At 39.0% G+C, this 20510-nt stretch overlaps 1 protein-coding gene across 1 annotated transcript in view; it reads left to right on the forward strand.

Annotated features, from left to right (window-relative positions):
- NARS2 (asparaginyl-tRNA synthetase 2, mitochondrial) overlaps positions 1 to 20510 on the forward strand; it is a 147773-nt gene that overhangs the window by 100110 nt on the left and 27153 nt on the right. Inside the window, exons 13-16 of the mRNA XM_037731819.1 lie at positions 6723 to 6823; positions 6939 to 6976; positions 16537 to 16603; positions 19747 to 19884. Coding sequence (XP_037587747.1) covers positions 6723 to 6823; positions 6939 to 6976; positions 16537 to 16603; positions 19747 to 19884 — 344 coding nt within the window. The remainder of the gene's footprint in view (positions 1 to 6722; positions 6824 to 6938; positions 6977 to 16536; positions 16604 to 19746; positions 19885 to 20510) is intronic.

The raw sequence follows: 20510 nt of genomic DNA on the forward strand, positions 1-20510 counted from the left end.
TTGCCAGGTGCCAGGCTGGAGTGCAGTAGCATGATCTTGGCTCACTGCAGCTTTCACCTCCTGGGTTCAAGCAATTCTCCTGCCTCAGCCTCCCGAGCAGCTGGGACTACAGGCATGGACCGCCACGCCCGGCTAATATTTTGTATTTTTTGTATAGATGGGGTTTCACTATGTTAGCCAGTCTGGTCCCTGTCTCTCAACCTCGTGATCCGCCCGCCTCGGCCTCCCAAAGGGCTGGGATTACAGGTGTGAGCCACCATGCCTGGCCACCTGCTTTAAATTCTTTGTCAGATAATTCCAGTATCTGAGTCTTCTGTGTGTATGTATCTATTGATTATTTTTTCTCTTGAAAATTCTGAAGATCTTCCTAGTTCTTTGTATGTCCAGTAATTTTAAATTTTATCCTGGATGATTTTAATGTCATGTTCTGACACTCTGGGTTCTGTTAAAATCCTTTGGAAATGGAATTATTTTTATTGTTGTTTTACCAGTTATTAAACTAGTTAGATTCAGGCTGTGAGTTTTATCTTACTTTCTCTTGGCATTGGTTTCCATGTCAGTTAAGTTTTCAAAGCCTCTGCTATACTATTTGAGTCTTTCTGATGCATGTGCTACTCACAGTCTGGAAATTGCGCAGTGATTTATATTATAGTTCGTAGTCAGAAGCTTTCACTGTGCTTCTTTGGGTCTATTTCACATATACATTGCTTGGAGGTGAGCCCTGGCCTTATGTTACTTCATACACAATTAGAGGGTCATCTTCTTGTGTTCTTCAGAATTTCCATCATACTGTCTAGCTACCTGAAGCCCTCCCCCACATTTTTGGTTATTCTAGCTGGAAAGACAGATCTCTCCCAGGTTTTAGTTGCCACCATGTTATTCATTTCCAGGTGACTGTGGCCACCATTGAGTCAAAGTGGCAGGAGAAAATATATATATTTTTAATAATGGGCTGGGTACAGTGGCTCATGCCTGTAATCCCAACACTTTGGTAGGCCCAGGCAGGCAGATCATCTGAGGTCAGGAGTTCGAGACCAGCCTGGCCAATATGGTGAAACCTTATCTCCACTAAAAATAAAAAAATTAGCTGGGTGTGGTGGTGCACACCTGTGATCCCAGCTACCCGGGAGGCTGAGACACAAGAATCGCTTGAACTTGGGAGTTGGAGGTTGCAGTGAGCTGAGATTGCGCCGTTGCACTCCAGCCTGGGCGACAGAGGACTCCATCTCCACACAGAAGACTCCATCTCAAATAATAATAATAACAATAATAATAATAATAGAGATTACCCGCATCCACACTCTTCAGCCAGCAGTCTCCCAGTTCCTCTTTTGGAGAAGTAGGTCTTCTATTGGAATTTTAGGTGCTTGTGCCACTGTCACCCTGTCAGCCCCACTCCACAACTGGGCCTACCTTCTGGGCAGGAACAGAAGAGAGAAGAGAGGCGGACAAAATAACCAAGGATTTTCCTATGAGCACTCTATCCTATAGGGACATTATCAGATTAGTAGGAGCTTTCTCCCAGAAGTTTTGCTTCCTGTTCCTGTTAAATAGATCAACGTTTTACCCCCAAATCAAAACCAGGAGACAAAGGAGGTAAAAGTGGAACTAAAATTCATCTCCATTTCCAGTTATTAATCAAGTTGACTAGTTCCCAGTCCACCACCTATCATGGTTTATTTTTCTGAGTCCTTAGATAGTTGCTCTTTGTATTCTGACCAGATTTTTTTTTTTTTTTTTTTACTTTAAGTTCTGGGAACATGTGCAGAAACAGCAGAAACAGAACTTGCAGGTTTGTTACATAGATACACATGTGCCATGGTGGCTTGCTGCACCTATCAACCCCTCATCTAGGTTTTAAGCCCCACATGCATTAGATACTGTCCTAATGCTCTCCCTCCCCTTGTCCCCCACGCCAACACTCCCCAGTGTGTGATGTTCCCCTCCCTGTATCCATGTGTTCTCATTGTTCAGCTCTCAATTATGAGTGAGAATATGCAGTGTTTGGTTTTCTCTTCCCATGTTTTGCCTAGAATGATGGCTTCCAGCTTCACCCTGTCCCACCAAAGGACACAAACTTGTTTTTTTTTTATGGCTGCATAGTATTCCATGGTGCATACAGTATCCAGTCTATCACAATATCCAGTCTATCATTGATGGGCATTTGGGTTGGCTCCAAGTCTTTGCTATTGTAAATAGTACTGCAGTAAACATACCTGTGCATGTGTCTATATAGTAGAATAATTTGAAATCCTTTGGGTACATACCCAGTAATGGGATTGCTGGGTCAAATGCTTTTCTGATTCTAGATCCTTGAGAAATCACCACACTGTCTTCGCAATGGTTGAACTAATTTACACTCCCACCAACAGTGTAAAAGCGTCTCCACAGCCTTGCCAGCATGTATTGTTTCCTGACTTCGTAATAATTGCCATTCTAACTGGCGGGAGATGGTATCTCATTGTGGTTTTGATTTGCATTCTCTAATGACCAGTGATGATGACCTTTTTTTCATATGTTTGTTGGCTGCATAAATGTCTTCTTTTAAGAAGTGTATGTTTGCCGGGTGCTGTGGCTCACGTTTGTAATCCCAGCACTTTGGGAGGCCGAGGTGGGTGAATCACGAGGTCTGGAGTTCAAGACCAGCCTAGCCAAAATGGTGAAACCCCATCTCTACTAAAAATATAAAAAGTAGCTGGGCGTGGTGACAGGTGCCTGTAATCCCAGCTACTCAGGAGGCTGAGGCAGGAAAATCGCTTGAACCCAGGAGGCGGAGGTTGCAGTGAGCTGGGATGGTACCACTGCACTCCAGCCGGGGCAACAGAGCGAGACTCTATCTCAGAAAAAAAAGTATCTTATCATATCCTTCTCCCACTTTTTGATGGGGTTGTTTTTTTCTTGTAAATTTGTTTAAGTTCTTTTCTGGATATTAGCCCTTTGTCAGATGGATAGATTGCAAAAATTTTCTCCCATTCTGTAGGTTACCTGTTCACTATGATGACTGAGTCTTACTGTTGATCTTCATGAAGCTAGTAATAAATTGACAATCAAATAAGAATATTCATGTTTTGGTGTCATGATTTGCTACTCGAGTTCTTATTTATTTGGTACTCCACTGGTGGTACTTGGGGCATATACTGTTGTCAAATGATTTGGTTAATTGTGATATATACTTTTTTCCTAAAGACAAAAAGAAGTGTGCTCTCCTCAAAAGTAATCCCCTGCCTCTCTTAATTTCCTTCCTTTTGTAAATTATATACCTTAGAAATTAGTATCTTAGTACAGAGCAGTCTCTTAAATATTAAATCAGAATATTCTAACAAAGAATATTTTCTCCTTATGAGCTATAAGCAGTTAAGTATTGCTATTATAGTACAATTAATTTACACATTTTTAAGATATGAGTTATCTTTTTAAGATATGATGAGTTATCATTTTTAAGATAACTCATATCTTAAAAATGTGTTATGTGGAGTATAGCGTGACGACATTCACACTATACTCCACATATACATTTAAAAACCTAACCCTTCTGTTAGGTTTCTGGGTTTTTTTCAACTATATTTGTCGAGTATAGTGTGAATGTCAAGTCTTCCTTCTGCTGCTGGGAATATACTTCTCAGGAAAGGCAGTGCTGTAACAACCCCAGTGGTCAAAGTCTTCATCTTACAGATGGATGTATTGTGTCCCTATCATCTAATCCACCTGCTCTTTATTCCTCCCAATGTGTATTAGCTTTCTTCAAGTGATTGAGGCATGTGAGCCTGTATAAATCATATGTTACTTAGTAATTTCTTTATCTCCCTGATGAATTGAAGGTATTACAGGCTCCGTGTGAAGGACCTTTAGCCTCCTGCTGTTCTCCTTTCACCAAGATATTCCTTACTCCTATGCCCCTCTTACATTCCCCGTTGGATTCGTGTGGTTTTCTTTATTTTCCTTTCTTTTCCTCCACTAGTTTAGAATCTATAGATTCTGTTTTCATTATTTTTAATGGTTTACCTTATATATTTTTTTATGTGAAATAAAAAGTTAGGCTGGACGTGGTGGCTCATGCCTGTAATCCTAGCACTTTGGGAGGCCGAGACAGTCGGATTACTTGAGGCCAGGAGTTGGAGACCAGGCTGGCCAACATAATGAAACCATGTTTCTATAAAAAAATTACAAACATTGCCTGGGTGTGGTGGTACATGCCTCTAATCCTAGCTACTCAGGAGGCCGAGGCAGGAGAATTGCTTGAACCTGGGAGACAGAGGCTGCAGTGGGCTGAGATGGCACCACTGCAACAGTCTGGGTGACTGAGCAAGACTCTGTCTCAAAAAAGAAAAAAATCTCCTCTTTTTAGGAAGTAAAATCCTTAGAAAATTTACTTGAATTCTTTTTATTCCATTCAGATTTATCTTTACTATTATCTAGTCTTTTGATTCTTTTTGCCACCCCACCCCTGCTCCCACCAAATTTAGTAGTCATTGCTGTTTTCCATGGTCAGTGCCTTAGATAACCACGATAACCACATGCTCATCAATTTTTTTTCTTCATTAGATGTACATGTTGGTTGAAGGGATAAATGACCATAGTAATAGAAGGTAAGAAAATAGGCTGGGTGTGGTGGCTCACACCTATAATCCCAGCACTTTGAGAGGCCAAGGCAGGTGGATCACTTGAGGTCAGGAGTTTGAGACCAGCTGACCAATATGGTGAAACCCTGTCTCCACTAAAATACAGAAATTATCCAGGCAGGGTGGCACACACTGTAATCCCAGCTACTCAGGAGGCTGAGGCAGGAGAATTGGTTAAACCCAGGAGGCGGAGGTTGCAGTGAGCTATTGCACCAATGCTGGGCGACTCTGTGTCAAAAAAAAAAAAAAAAAAAGTAAGAAAATAAACCAGAAATGCAGTATAAGTTAGCACGATGTCTGTGTAAATGCCACTAGACCAGGTACAGTGGCTCATGCCTATAATCCTAGTACCGTGGAAAGCTGAGGAGGGAGGATCACTTGAGCTTAGGAGTTGGAGGCCAGTCTGGGCAATATAGCGAGACCTCATCTCTACTAAAACTAAAAAAAATTATCTGAGTGTGCTTGGCTGAGGTAGGTGGATCGCTTGAGCCCAAGAGGTCAAGGCAGCAGTGAGCTGTGATTATACCACTGCACTCCAGCCTGGGTGACAGAGCAAGACCTTGTCTGAAAAATAAATAAATAAATAAATGCCACTAACAATGACTAATATCAAATAGATCTGGTTGTCGCTGGTATTTAAGTGTTTTCCTATGTCTGATTATATTAGTGTACCTAAGTAGACAGTTATATCTCCACTATGCTTCTAGCCTCAAGAGGATGTACTACTATGCAACAGAGGAAAAGAATCTACCTGCCTTTAAGGCAGCCTGTACTGTATTCTTCTTTTATTTTTTTTGAGATGGAGTGTCGCTCTGTTGCCCAGGCTGGAGTGCAGTGGTGTGATCTCAGCTCACTGCAACCTCTGCCTCCCGGGTTCAAGCAATTCTTCTGCCTCAGCCTCCTGAGTAGCTGGGATTACAGGCGCATGCCACCCCACCTGGCTAATTTTTGTGTTTTTAGTAGAGACTGGGTTTCACCATGTTGGTCAGGCTGGCCTCAAACTCCTGACCTCATGATCCTCCGCCTGCCTCAGCTTCCCAGTGTGCTGGGATTACAGGCATGAGCCACCATGCCCAGCCACCTGTACTTTAGTCTTATGTGCCTCTTTATGAATACAACATTTATAAGACCTAATATTGTGTCATTGATTTAAAACTGAGAATGTTACGAATAAAAAGATTTTAGAAATATTTTCCATTCCAGTCACTTTTTCTCTTCTAAGAAAAAGTTTCTATTATGAGTCTTCCTTGGGCACCTATGGTAATTTTTTTGTTGTTTTTTGAGACAAGATCTCACTTTGTTACCTAGACTGAAGTTACGGTGGCATGATCATGACTAACTATAGCCTCAGCCTCACAGGCTCAAGTGGTCCTCTCAACTCAGCCTCCTGAGAAGCTGGGACTACAGGTGCACACACCACTGTGTCCAGCTAAGTTTTGTTTTTTTATTTTTGTAGAGATGGAATTTTGCCCTGTGGACCAGGCTGGTCTTCAGAATCAGTCCTTATATACTGATTCTTACTGTATGTTGCTTCATGCTATTTTTACTTTGGGCATTAGGAAAGCAAAAGTGTCTAGATTTATATTTACATATACCATTGTTTTGTAAAGTTTACTTTCATTTACCAATGACTGAACAAACCACTTTTCAAAATATTCTTACTGTTCACAACAACTGATGTTTCTTGGATGTTTCTCTGAGCCAGGTACTAAGCTAAGTTTGACACATGGTTTATCTCATTTAATTCTGTCAACCATCTTGTAAGTTAGGTGCTATTATTACCCTGATTCTTCAAGTGAGTTTATTGAAATTTAGAGAGACATTGATCAGTTATAGCTGTTCAGTTGGCATCCCACTTCTTTACCAGCATTGAAACTGTCAACATAAGATTAAAACATTTTTCCTTTTTTCTTCCTCCCTGCCACCCACCAAGGAAATTGAGATGCCTGGAAAACTGAACCAATTTTCTGTGATACATTCAAGGATTAAATGACTTCGTGGATTTATAGTTGCTAAAGCCTGAATTGCAGTCCTCATTGAGCCCTGAACAGGCTTTTCATATAAAGTTTTTTACTTGTCAAGTGATTCTGTTTGATTTCTCTTAGGTTATGGAGAAACTCTTCAAGGCTACAACAATGATGGTTCTCTCAAATTGTCCTGAAGATGTTAATCTCTGTTACAAATTCTTAGCTCCTGGCCAAAAGGTAATTAATTTTGTAGATAAAGCCGAATATATCTGCTCTTTAATGTGTTAATTATACATAATGAATAAAATTACATTTTTTAAATTTTCTGTCTTTTTTTTTTTTTTTAACCAAGGACAGATTAGAACTTATGCTGAAAAACAACTTTTTAATGTAAGTGGATGTTTTATTTTCTTTGAACTTTATTCATTATCACTGTATTTATCACACTGTATTATAATTTTTAAAATATATATCTGCTTATATAGATTCTATATATATTATGTATGATATATATCTAGACACTCGAGACTCCAGGCATGACCCATATTCTAATAATTTTTATAGCTCTTGTGTTTGGTTCATAGTTGATAATTACTGTTTCATCGATAAATAAATCATAATAAGATAAAATGAAGTAATTATTAACTATATTACTACAATTCAAACTTATACTAACTTTAGTCATCAAAATTTGGCTTGATTAAAAAACAGACTTTAAAAAATCTGCTTAGTGTAGGTTACAGCAAGACAAGAATTCAGGAACAGAAAACTAAGAGATTACCACAGTGATCTGGGTGAGAGTTAATAATAATTTGGACTGTGTGTTAGAGTTCTCCAGAGAAGCATGACCAGCCTAGCATGAGGGCGGATGTGTGTGGAGAGAGAGATTGAGAGACTTACTATAAGAGTTGCTTCACATAATTGTAGAGGCTTGTTGAGTTTAAAGTATAAGCCGGGTAGGCCAACAAGCTGGAGAGTCAAGGAAGAGTTGCCATTCGAGTCCAAAGGCAGTCTCCTGCCAGAATTCCGTCTTTCAGGGGTTTAGTCTGTGTTAGTAAAAACTTCATCTGAGGCCAGGCACGGTAGCTTATGCCTGTAATCCTCTCACTTTGGGAGGCTGAGGTGGGTGGATTGCCTGAGCTCAGCAGTTTGAGACCAGCCTTGGCAACACGGTTAAACCCCGTCTCTAGTAAAATGCAAAAAAGTTAGCTGGGCATGGCAGCATGCGCCTGTAATCCCAGTTACTTGGGGGGCTGAGGCAGGAGAATTGCTTGAACTCGGGAGATTGCAGTGAGCCAAGATCACGCCATTGAACTCCAGCCTGGGCAACACAGTGAAACTCTGTCTCAAAAAAAAAAACTTCAGCTGATTGGATTTAGCCCACCTACATTATGAAGGGTAGCATAATCTGCTTTTTTCAAAGTCCACTGATTTAGATGTTTATCTCATCCGATAAACACCTTCATAGAAGCATTCAGAATACTGTTTGACTGAATATCTGGGCACCGTGGCCCAGCCAGGTTGACATATAAAATTAACCATAACAGACCAGGATGGTGGCAAAAGTTCTCCTATTCTGAATATATTTTAAAGATAGAACAAAGAGGATTTACTGAGGGTGAGAGAGAGGAGTTAAGGGTAACTTCAAGGGTTTTTTCTCCTGCAGCTGCAAAAATGGAGTTGCCGTTAACTGAAATTGGGAAAGCCTTAAGAGTGCTGGGGCAGGAGCTTTGAGAGGAAGGGAAGGTATCAGGAACACAGACCTGTTAAGATTAGATGCTTTTCAGATATCCAGCTGTAGATGTTGGCTAGGCAGTTGAAAGTATGGGTCTAGAGTTTTACAGGATAGTCTTGGGCATGAGTGTATTGATAAAAGTAGTAATTAAGTAGATGAAAGAAGTAATTTGGCCTTCTAAAAGAATCTCTGCTGGTAACGGAACAACCAGGGAAAATCTTAGTTCTCTAACTCCTGTCTAATGAATAGATCGAAAATGCAGAAATAATCATCATCATTTATTGAATATTTATCCAGACAATGATAAAATTTACATACATTAGTAGCTCATTTTATCTTCACAACTTCAAGGAGTTATTCTCATTCTGCAGATAGAGAATCCCTGCAAAGAGATTGAGTGAAAGATGAAATGGGGATTCAATCTCCTCATATTCACCTGATTTCAAAGCTCGGGCTTTTAACCTGGGGTTTTCATATATTTGGAAGGGCACTGGAATAAAGGGTAGAGTGGTTATAGCTGCCCGGTTGTCCTTATGACTCTTACATGTCACTTAACTCTTGTGCTTTGGAGTCCTTGTTTGTAAAATGTTAAGGTTGGAAAATGACATCATCGGCTGTGCCATTTTGATCCATTGTCACAGTCACGATCCATTCTGCATAACACAAATCATAGTTGCAGTTTAAATTTGTGGGGAGAGGAACATCAGCAAGATGATGAATGGAAGGTCCCAGGCTTCGCCACGGAAAGTCCAGTTAGCAATTAACCACATACAGGAACACCTCTGTGAAAATCCCAAAACTTGGGAATGAAATGGAGATATCCAAATGGACCACAGAGCAAAAAACTGAATTAGAAGGGTAGGAGCAGTGGTCTCACTTTAATTGACCCCTCCCTCCCTTAAGTAGGCACAGCACCACAAAGAGAAGATTCCCTTGGTCCCACAGTTAATGCAGTGGCAAAAGAGACAGCTGTCCGGTTTCCCTAACATTCTGTGATGCTTCCCTGGGGGCCCATTCCTGTCTCACAGGGAACCCTGGGGGTAAGGTCTAGACTACCTGGGGTTAGGTAGAAACAAACAGGGCTGTGCTCAGGGCAACCAGCACACAGCACACAGCACAGGAATCTTGGTGATAACTGTGTTCCCACCACCAGCAGCACCTGATCAAAGATACCAGCCAACTGCATAGCCCATTTACAAAGCCCATCTGTTTGCTGCAGAAGCTCAATAGGAAGGTCTAGCTGGTTGGAACCCCTGCAGGGCAGCCACCCCACCTAGCCTCATGCTTTGCTCAGGCAAGCAAGATATAGATGGCCATTAGGTTTATCAAAAAATGTCCAACATCACTAATCATCAATAAAATGCAAATTAAAAACACAGTGAGACATCCCCTCATGCCTGTTAGAATGGCTGTTATCAAAAAGTAGAAGGAGACTTCGCACGTTGGCTCTCGTGGCTGTAATCTCAGCACTTTGGGAGGCTAAAGTGGGAGGGTCACTTGAGTCCAGGAGTTCAAGTGAGACCAACATAGTGAGACCCTGTCTCTACAAAAAAATAAATAAATAAATTTAAATTAGCCAAATATGGTGAGACATGCCTATAGTGCCAGCTACTCAGGAGACCAAGGTGGAAGGATTGCTTAAGCCCAGGAGGTCAAGGCTGCCATTAGCTATGATCACAGACTCCTGTACTCCAGCCTGGGAGACAGCAAGACCCTGTCTCAAAAAAAAAAGAAAAAGTCAAATGACAAGTGTTGGCAAAGATGTAGAGCTTGGGGACCCTTGTATACTGTTAGTGGGAATGTAAATTAATAGAGCTGTTATGGAGGATAGTATGGAGGTTTCTCCAAAAACTAAAACTATATTTACCGTACGACTCAGCAGTTCCACCTCTGGGTACATATCCAGAAGAACTGAAGTCAATATGTCAAAGAGATATCTGTACTTACATGTTTATTGCAGCACTATTCATAGTAGCCAAGATATGGAATCAACCTAAGTGTCCATCAGTGGATGACTGGATAAAGAAAATGTGTATATACACAGTGGAATACTGTTCACAGAAAATCTCATTTGTGACCACATGGATCAACCTGCAAGACATAATGCTAAGTGAAAGAAGCTGGGCACAGAAAGGCAAATACTTCATGATTCACTTTGATGTGAAGTATAATAAAGTTACACTTACAGAAGTAATGGTAGAATGGTAGCTACCAGTGGCAGGAGGGGGCAGTTCTGGAAGGGAATGGAAAGAAATTGACCAATGGGTGTACAAAGTTCCAGTTAGACCAGAGGAGTAAGCTTTCAAGATTTATTGCATAACAAAGTGACCATAATTAATTATAATGTATATCTCAAAATTGCTAAAAGAGTAGATTTTAAATGTTCTCACTACAAAAAATAAAATGAAGCATGTGAGGTGATAGATATGTTAATTACCTTGATATATTCATTCCACATTGTATAATATAAAAAATCACATTGAATCCTGTAAATGTATACAGTATTTGTTAATTAAAAATTCAAACTTTTTTTTTTTTTTTTTTTTTTTTTTTAAAAAAATTTTTTTTTTTTTTTTTTTTTTTTTTTTGAAACGGAGTTTCGCTCTTGTTACCCAGGCTGGAGTGCAATGGCGCGATCTCGGCTCACCGCAACCTCCGCCTCCTGGGTTCAGGCAATTCTCCTGCCTCAGCCTCCTGAGTAGCTGGGATTACAGGCACGCACCACCATGCCCAGCTAATGTTTTGTATTTTTAGTAGAGACAGGGTTTTACCATGTTGACCAGGATGGTCTCGATCTCTTGACCTCGTGATCCACCCTCCTCAGCCTCCCAAAGTGCTGGGATTACAGGCGTGAGCCACCACGCCCAGCCAAACATTTTTAAATATAAATTTATATGTATGATTATTTGTTTGATGTCTCCTACCTCTGTGAGGTCAGAGGTGGTTTAAATTGCTCACTATTATACCCCTAGGACTTAGCACAGTGCCTCTAACAGACACTCAGTAAATACTGAGTAACTGAGTGGAGCAACAAATGACTTGAGTAACTGACCATAAAAGGTATTCTTCTTTAGGCTGGATCCTCTCCTGAGGTTTCTTATTGGCTCACATCACTATTTACTTCAGTTAGTGAGGATAGTGAATCATGATTCAGAGAACCTGGATTGTAATCCTGGCCCTACCATTTACTAGCCATTAATGAGTAAATTAATGTTTTTCAACAAATATTTATTGACTACCTAATATGAGTTAGGCACTTTGCTGGTTGTTGAGAATAATGAAAACAAATACTGATTTGTACTTTTATGGAGTTTAAAATCTAGAGAAAAAATGAGCAGTTAAATATTTGTATGAATAATTTAATTACAACTGTGAACTTAATAGTAAATCTTTAACTTTCCTGAACTTCAATTTCCTCATCTATAAAAAATACTCTGTCTTATATTGTTGAAAGGATTAAATGACGATTCTATTGCAAGCAATATGTCAGACTAGATAACTTGAAAACACTCTTGCTATAAAACATCTAAAAATAATAGTTAAAATATTATAAGATTCTTTTAAATATGTTTTTTAATTCACTAGAAAATAGAAGTTCCAGGTGCTAGAAATGAAGAAGGAACCAAACACCAGCAGTTGGTGTGATGTTGAATATTCACAGGGTATAGGGAAGGGAAGCTGGAGGGCGATTTTCCAATCTTCGAAACCAGAGATTTTAACAGCCGTGAGAAGACGTGAGAATAGATGTAGCATAATGAATTAGAATCGAGGTGTCCCCTGAAATGCACACATACACACACACACAAAGCTAGAACTGGCCAAGGACTATACCCTTAATGAAAGGGCCAATTAGAAAATAAGCAAACAAACAGAAAATTGAGCTAGCCAGCATAGAGAATTTACAAAGAAGTATATCTGCTTTAGCCTGGGCTTAAGGATAGAGGCAAAACAGAAATGGTCGCCATTAAGAATTTGCAGCCACACTTGGCCCTTAAGTGAGCCTAGAGTTTGAATTTATGTTTCCTGTGTAGTTTAAGAATCTTCATGCCAGGACATTAAAATAAAAAATTGTTGGCTGGGCACAGTGGCTCACACCTGTAATCCTAGCCCTTTGGGAGGCAGAGGCTGGCAGATCACCACCTGAGGTCAGGAGTTCAAGACCAGCCTAGCTAACATGGTGAAACCCTGTTTCTACTAAAAATGCAAAAAATTAGCCAGGCATGGTGGCGTGTGCCTGTAATCCCAGTTACTTGGGAGGCTAAGGCAGGAGAATCACTTGAACATGAGAGGCAGAGGTTGCAGTGAGCCTAAATCGCGCCATTGCACTCCAACTTGGGCAACAAGAGCAAAACTCGATCTCAAAAAAGAAATTGTCTTCAGTTAGTGGTAACCCTGGAGTAGCTGTAGAAACCAATATAAAACCAATCTTAAAATTTGCACCCTTAACCCAAGTGGCATGATAATTCCTAAAACAAACTACTGAAGATAATCTCACAGACCAAATACGCAGGGAAATAACCTACCCATGAGGAAGAACAGCAGGCACAACAAACAGCATTAGATTCCGAAGAGGTTCAAAAAATAGTAATCAAAATAAATTGATTAAAAAAGTGTCTTCACACAGTTGAAGGAAAATACCCGTTACCTCAGAACTGAAATATTGGGCAGCAATAACTTATAAAACTCGAGAGGTATGTTCATAGTTAAAGTGTTAGTACTTATGTCGTTTGAAAGGAAGAGAGAGAAACTGGTGAACTTTAGANTAAGAGACAGGAATTTGCTTTGTTGTCCAGGCTGGAGGGCAGTGGCATGATCATAGCTCACTGCAGTCCTGAAATCCTGGGCTCAAGCGATCCTCCTGTCTCAGCCTCTGGAGTAACTGGGACAACTAGTGCAGGCCACCACACCTGGCTGCTTTAAACTTAAGTCAGATATGCATGTTAAAATGTTCAGGGTAGCCACTAAAAGCACAGTGAAATGGTGGTGGTGTGACGAAAGTGATTGTTAAGTCAGCAACGTCAAAGATATCAAACTGAGAAATAGATTGTGTGGTGTCCTCCCTACCACCTTGTCATCACCTTTCTGCTGCTTCATGCTTTTTAAGGCATTGACATTGAAATTTCTGAAAATAGTGATGTAGCTGAAGTACTGTTGAGTTAATCCTAAAAAACAGTAGAGAAAAGAAAAAACAAGAAATGGCAAAACAGAAATTGTTGCCCTTTATGCAGAGTGCACTTTTAATTATTGAATCTGTGTAGATACCGCATGACTTGTATTCTTTTGAGTAGAGTTCAGTGTATTTTCACTACCTGTTATAATTATTTTATATGAATATATGCTATTTCAGCAACTCATGTAGTAATTGAATTTAACCTTTATCATGCAGAAATTGTATTCAGTTTATTTTACATTTCCTTTATAGTATTGTGGTTCTGAAAACATAGAGTACTTACCTTTTTTATCTGCTCTTTATTTATCTTTCTGTGTGAATTTGAGGCAAAGGATGACAATAATTATCTTCGTACTTCAGCAAGTTTACTCCAATAGCTTCAGAATAATGAATTTTCTTTATTCAACAATAAAAAATGTGAAATATGAGGTGGTTTGATGCCATATCATTCTCTATCACAATGTTTTTTTCCTCCTTTCCTCAAAGCACTTTGGAAACAGTTTCTGGGAAGGACAAGAGATATTATTTTCTATATTTATCAAGAAAAATACTTAGTAGAGAGAGTTGATGGAAGCCATTAAGGATATCAAGTGTCAGACTTGTAATTTAAACTTGAAAGTTCTGCCTCTAATGAAGGTATGGGGGAGTGGAATGGAAGATGTGGAATAACAAGATATTTAGATAAGAGAGTCATTTCTTAGTAATGAAACAGTAACGTGCCAGTGGTATAAAATCCTACTGCTTGTTGTTTTAACTGTTCTTACATTTCTCAGTGTGATCGGTAGATCATACCAAGTAATTTATATAATAGAACAATAGAATGTCTGAGCAGAAAAGAACTTTATACAAGATAGTCCAATGTCCTTATTTTACAAGTGCAAATACTTTTTAGATTTTTGTATAACACATTACAAAAATTAATAACATGCTTTCACTACATTGAAGTGACTTACATAGCTAGTGGTAGAATCAGATGGAGAACCCAGAGCCCATTTTGTTTTGTTTTGATGGAACATATGAAACTCCAAGTATTTTAGGCATTATCTTAGCAATTAAAAACTTAAACTCTGGAGTCAGCAGATCAAGATTTACTATTTACTTACATGAGTGACCTTTGGAAAGTCACTGATCCTCTGTAACCTTCTGTGTCCCTTCTGTAAAATGCTAATTTTAAAATTGTTATTACTGCTAATACAAACACCACTACCACCACCGTTATTACCTTAGAAATTACCTATTATTAATACTACATTTAAATTTGAACAGAATTTCCATCTTGGGAGAAAACCTGTCTTTCAAAACACAGCTTTAGGGGTTTTATCATAAGATCCAATACTACTCTGTCTATTTAGTTGTTATGGATATGAACTTCATTTTTTGTGTCAGAGAATAAGTTTATTCTGGATAAATTATTTTTTAAGCTTGAGGTCTTTCAGAAAGTTTGTAGATTTTTTGTAAAAAATCTCAAAATACTAAGCAGTATATTACCTATAGTTTACAAGCAGACTGACACTTTCATGTTACTGGTGGGTATAAATTCGTATAAAAGGGGGCAGTATCTTTTGCAAAACCTTTCAGAAAATGTAAAAATCGCAAATTTTCATCTAACAATTCCACTTTTTCCATGTGCAAAATTAGTGTATATGAACTTTTTGCAGTAACATTAAATAGGTATATGTAGGCATGAGGTATAATAGCAAAAGATTAGAATGTGAAATACCAGGTCACTGGTTAAACTAGTTATGATACATCCACAAAATGGAATATTAAAAAATGAAGAATTTTTTCATGTACACATAAATCTGCAAGGTACATTGCTCAGTAAAATAAGGTGTAAAAGTGTGTATGATATGTATGACATTTATAAAAAAGGAAGATTGTGTATTAATATTTACATATTTATATAAATCAAATACTCTGGAGGAATATTCACAATATTGGTAACAGTGATTGTGTGAAATAAAAGGAGGTAGGTGTCTCTGGAATCGCAATGGAAGGGAGATATATACTCTTTTATACATCTTGATTTTTTTTTTTAACTATGTAGATAACTATTCACATAGTTAAATTAAAACAAATACTTGCTTTGACTTACTTTAGGTATGAGGTTGTCTCATTGAGAGACTCTGTATTTTTCTAAATAGCCTTATAATGCTTAGAATGTATTAGCAGGCCCTTAATATGATGTGAAAAAATCCATGTGATCTGACTGACTGCCTTTCCTGAGTAATTTCCTGTGCGTTCTTCTTCTTATTCAGTATGCTCTAGTCACACTGACTGACGTTTTTCTATGAACAAGCCAAACTGTTTCTCACTTCACGGCCTTGTACTTGCTGTTCCTTTTGCCTGGAATACTCCTTCCAAGATACGTGTTTGGTTAATTTCCTTACTCAATGCACGCTTCTGTTCCAATGTCACAAACTTAGGCCTTTCTTGACCATGATATCTAAAATGGCACCCCAAACCCCTGTCTTCCTACCCCACTTTAGTTTACTTCATAGCACTAATAGCTTCCTGTTTATTTACCTGTCTCCTCACCTGTCTCTCTCTCTCTCTCTGTCACACACACACACACACACACACACACACGAATGTTGGCTCCATGATGGCTGAGCTTTATTTTTATCTCCAGTGCCTAGAGTTATGTCTAGTGCCTAGTAGATGCCAAGTATATGTCTGTTGGATAAATAAATGAATGAATGGTGAATTGTAGGAAAAAGTCTTTTGCGGTTGTAGTCTTAGTATTTTATACCTTGTATTAGGGCACTGGCATATCATGGATTCAGAAAATAGTCTCTGCTTGCTTACGTGACTAGCTTCTCTATGTATATTGCAAGTAGATGCGGAGTGAGGTCACTGAATGGTCACTTCTCTTCAGGCAGTTCAGACTTCATAGGATTAGATCGGCCTTAATTCCTGATTATTCAGTACTTCCTCATGACCTCACAGTGTGATAGAGGAATAGGCTTTTTCTAGTTTTAAAATGAACTAGTTAGCAACCCTATTGTATTGACTTTTTTCTGCTTCTATATTGTTTTCCTCCAGCATTTCTTACACTGAAGCAGTGGAGATCTTAAAGCAAGCATCCCAGAACTTCACCTTTACCCCAGAGGTGGTATTTTGTGTGTATGTGTGTGAAAATGTTTCCTTCTTATCTTTAACCTACTTTATTAAGAATCCTTCAAAATAATCTTATTTATCTTATTAGCAAAATATGGTATTTGTTCATTTGTACAAAAACTTACAGATTTTGTTTGATGTTTGCTCAATCTTGTTGAGATACTTAATATGGAAATTAATTTAGAATAAAAATAAACTATCTTTTGGAATAGTTATAAAATTATAAAGGGTTGTAAGAAGTTATAAAGGAATCTCCCATGTTTAGGAACGTGAAAATTCTAAAAAAGAAAGATAATCATAGACTATTACTGTAGATCCCAGGTGTGGGGGTTCACGACTGTAATTCCAGCACTTTGGGAGGCCAAGGCAGGCAGATTGCTTGAGCCCAGAAGTTCAAGACCAGAGTCAACTAGTTCTGTGTTTTCCAAAGTATATTCTGAATGACATTAAAAGATGACCAACCAAAGAAATTATATTACCAAATAACTTTAGGCAACATAACTAAACAGATTTGTTTTTCTTTTTTCTTTTCTTTTTCAGACTTAGTGCTTGCTAAAACAGGTTTGTCTTTCAGTTAAACTTTATACAGCCTTTTAGTTTGTGAGCCACTCTGGAAAACACTGGGATTTGCTTTGTTTTGTTTTGTTTTGTTTTACTTTTAAAGAACTTTATATTTAAGAGATGGAGGTCTCACTATGTTGCCCAAGCTCATCTTGAACTCTTGGGCTCAAGGGATCCCCCACCTCAACCTCCTAAGTAACTGGGCCTACAGGAGCATGCCTCATTACCCAGCCAAGAATTCTTTTTTTTTTTTTTTCTTTTTTCAATACTTTGATAAATAAAGATTGTATAGGCCCAGTGTGATGGCTCAAGCCTGTAATCCCAACACTTTAAGAGGCCAAGGTAGGAGAATTGCTTGAGCCCAGGAGTTTAAAACTGCAGTGAGCCAGGATTGACCACAGCCCTCCAGCCTAGGTGACAGAGGAAGACCTTGTCTCTAAGAACAACAACAACAAAAGATTGTGTATATTCAGGGTATACAACATGACGATTTGATACACATGTACATTGTATAATAGATTATGACAATCAAATTAATTAACACATCTGTCACCACCCACGCTGTACATTAGATTCTGAAAACTTGTTCATCTTACAACTAACAGTGTGTACACTTTGATCATCAATATTACCTCATTTGCGCCATTCCTAGAATGCGGGCAACCACTGTTTCTGTGAAGGAACTCCTTTTTTTTTATTTATTTTTATTTTTTGAAAGGATCTCGCTGTTGCCCAGGCTCGTGCAAACATGGCTTATTGCAAGATTCTACCTCCCAGGCTCACATCAGTCCTCCCGACTTAGTTTCCCAAATATCTGGGACTACAAGTGCATGCCACCAGGCCTAGATAATTTTTTTTTTTTATTTTTTGTAGAGACAAAGTTATGTTGCCTAGGCTAATCTGGCATACCTCAGCTTCCCAAAGTGCTGGGATTATAGACATGAGCCACTGTGCTGGGCCAGAGCTTTTTTTTTTTTTTTTGATTAAGAGTTTCTCTTTTTTTGGGCTTTTTTTTTTTTTTTTTTTTTGAGACAGAGTCTCTCTCTGTATTTACTCTAGGCTGGAGTTCAATTGCATGTCTTGGCTCACTGCAACCTCGGCCCCCCAGATTCAAGCAGTTCTCCTGCCTCAGCCTCCAGAGTAGCTGGGATTACAGGCACGTGCCACCATGCCCAGCTAATTTTTTTATTTTTAGTAGGGATGGGGTTTCACCATGTTGACCAGGATGGCCTTGATCTCTTGACTTTGTGATTCACCTGCCCTGGCCTCTCAAAGTGCTGGGATTACAAACGTGAGCCACCACACCCGGCCAAGCTTTTTTGTTTTGTTAGCAACAATATAGGTTCAGAGAGACCACATGATCTATCAGTGGGCATGTGTATAGTGTTGAAGGCAAAACTCTTTGTTCTTATTCCAATCATTTTTTCCTATAACTAAGATACTGCCAAACAAGTGGGAATAATAAGATAATGTGTAAACCTTTGTGTTTAAACTATTCCTTGTACCAGTTTAATCCCAATTAAGTCAGCTCTTCATGTGTTACAAAAGTAACCTGTGCTTGTTTTATTTATAATGAATTCTTTGTTTAAGTTTTTGTTTCTTTGTCTCCTACCCTGGAAGCTTCATGAAGTCAGGGTTTATAACTATTTTTCTTACCACTACATCCAGTACATCATATGGTACCTAGAATTTAATAGGCATATTAGTATTTGCTTAATAAATATATTGAACAGAGTTAATAAATATTCATCAAAGAGCATCTGATACATGAGTTGACTCTTATTTAAAAAGAAGTCGCCACCTCAGTGCAGTGGCTCATACTCATAATCCCAGCACTTTGGGAGGCCTAGACAGGTGGATCATGATGTCAGGAGTTCAAGACCAGCCTGGGCAACATAGTGAAACCCTGTCTCTACTAATAGGACAAAACTACCCGGACCTGGTTGTGGGCACCTGTAGTCCCAGCTACTTGGGAGGCTGAGGCAGGAGAATCACTTGAACCCAGAAGGCAGAGGTTGCAGTAAGCCGAGATCACACCACTGTGCTCCAGCCTGGGTGACACAGCAAGACTGTGTCTCAAAAAAAAAAAAAAAAGTCACCAAGAGAAGTCATTTAGCCAAAGATAGGCTCAATATTAGGAATATTATCTTCTATCATTTAATTTCCTGAGACATAGGAACAGTAACTGTGGAAGAAGCTCTAGGCACTATTAATAAAAACTGTGATTCTGCAGTCAGGTGTGTATTTGTTTTTTTAATCCCCTTGTAAAGTAGACTTTGTTTTCCTGCAGGAGCTATTTATCTGCTCCTGGTGGGTAGGAGTAGGGGAGTGATGGGGACACAGAAAGGATAGTGTTTATCTACTGGCTTCAGCTTTCATCTTTCCAGGCCTGCAGTTATTCTTGTTAACAAATCTCTCTCTAGTTTAGTCAGCTGTGTGACCTTAGCAGCCAGCTCCATACATGGAGCCTCAGGAAGATGAAGCCCTTGGAACTGATGCAGGTTATTTTCAGGTGCTTAGTTGTATATTTAACCTCTGTCTTCTCCTTTAGTCATTTTTTTCTTCTCATTACAGTGGGGTATTGATCTACAAACTGAACATGAAAAGTACCTGGTGAAGCACTGTGGCAACATACCCGTCTTCGTCATTAATTATCCATTAGCACTCAAGCCTTTCTACATGAGGGATAATGAAGATGGCCCTCAGCACACAGTAAGAAGAGATACTAAATAAATTGGGGTTAGTCCTCTTGGGGTGGGTTTTTCATTTAGCTTTTGGCATATTTTCTTACATTTCATCCATCTTTTTCTCTCTTAAAATGATAAAGTTTTTCAAAGGCATTTCTTAAAAGTTACTCCCAAAGAAGATCCCGGTGTTCTATAAGCATACGTCCTCATTTCTGTCACAAGGTGTTCTTAGTTTAGCAGGTGCAAGTATAGGAGTTGTTTGTTTTGTTTTGTTTTTTAAGACAGAGGAAGTGGCATAGAACACTGTATGGTTATACCAAGTCTGTAGTTAAGTACTGATTAGGAGACTCCTATGAGGGAAGGCATGCTGGGCAAGAGATGACAGCAGTGGCACAATCAGGTAAAGGAAAAGCAGGCTTGGCAGAGCAGGAGGCTTAGACTGCTTTGGTTTGGACTATCAAATAGAAATAGTGAGGGGAGGGCTATGAAAGGATCCAGGCAATCTAGGCAGATTCTCCCTGTCTCAGCTCTTGTCTCTTCTCTATCTGCCTGTCTCGTCTCTCTGATCCCTTTAACCTTTCTTCTCCTGTGTTCTTTTTTTTGCCCTTAACTAACTACAGTTGCCTTTTTTATTCTCTCTCTCTGTGTGTG

This window comes from Cebus imitator, unplaced genomic scaffold (genome assembly GCF_001604975.1).
Source record: "Cebus imitator isolate Cc_AM_T3 unplaced genomic scaffold, Cebus_imitator-1.0 Scaffold424, whole genome shotgun sequence".
Classification (NCBI taxonomy): domain Eukaryota; kingdom Metazoa; phylum Chordata; class Mammalia; order Primates; family Cebidae; genus Cebus; species Cebus imitator.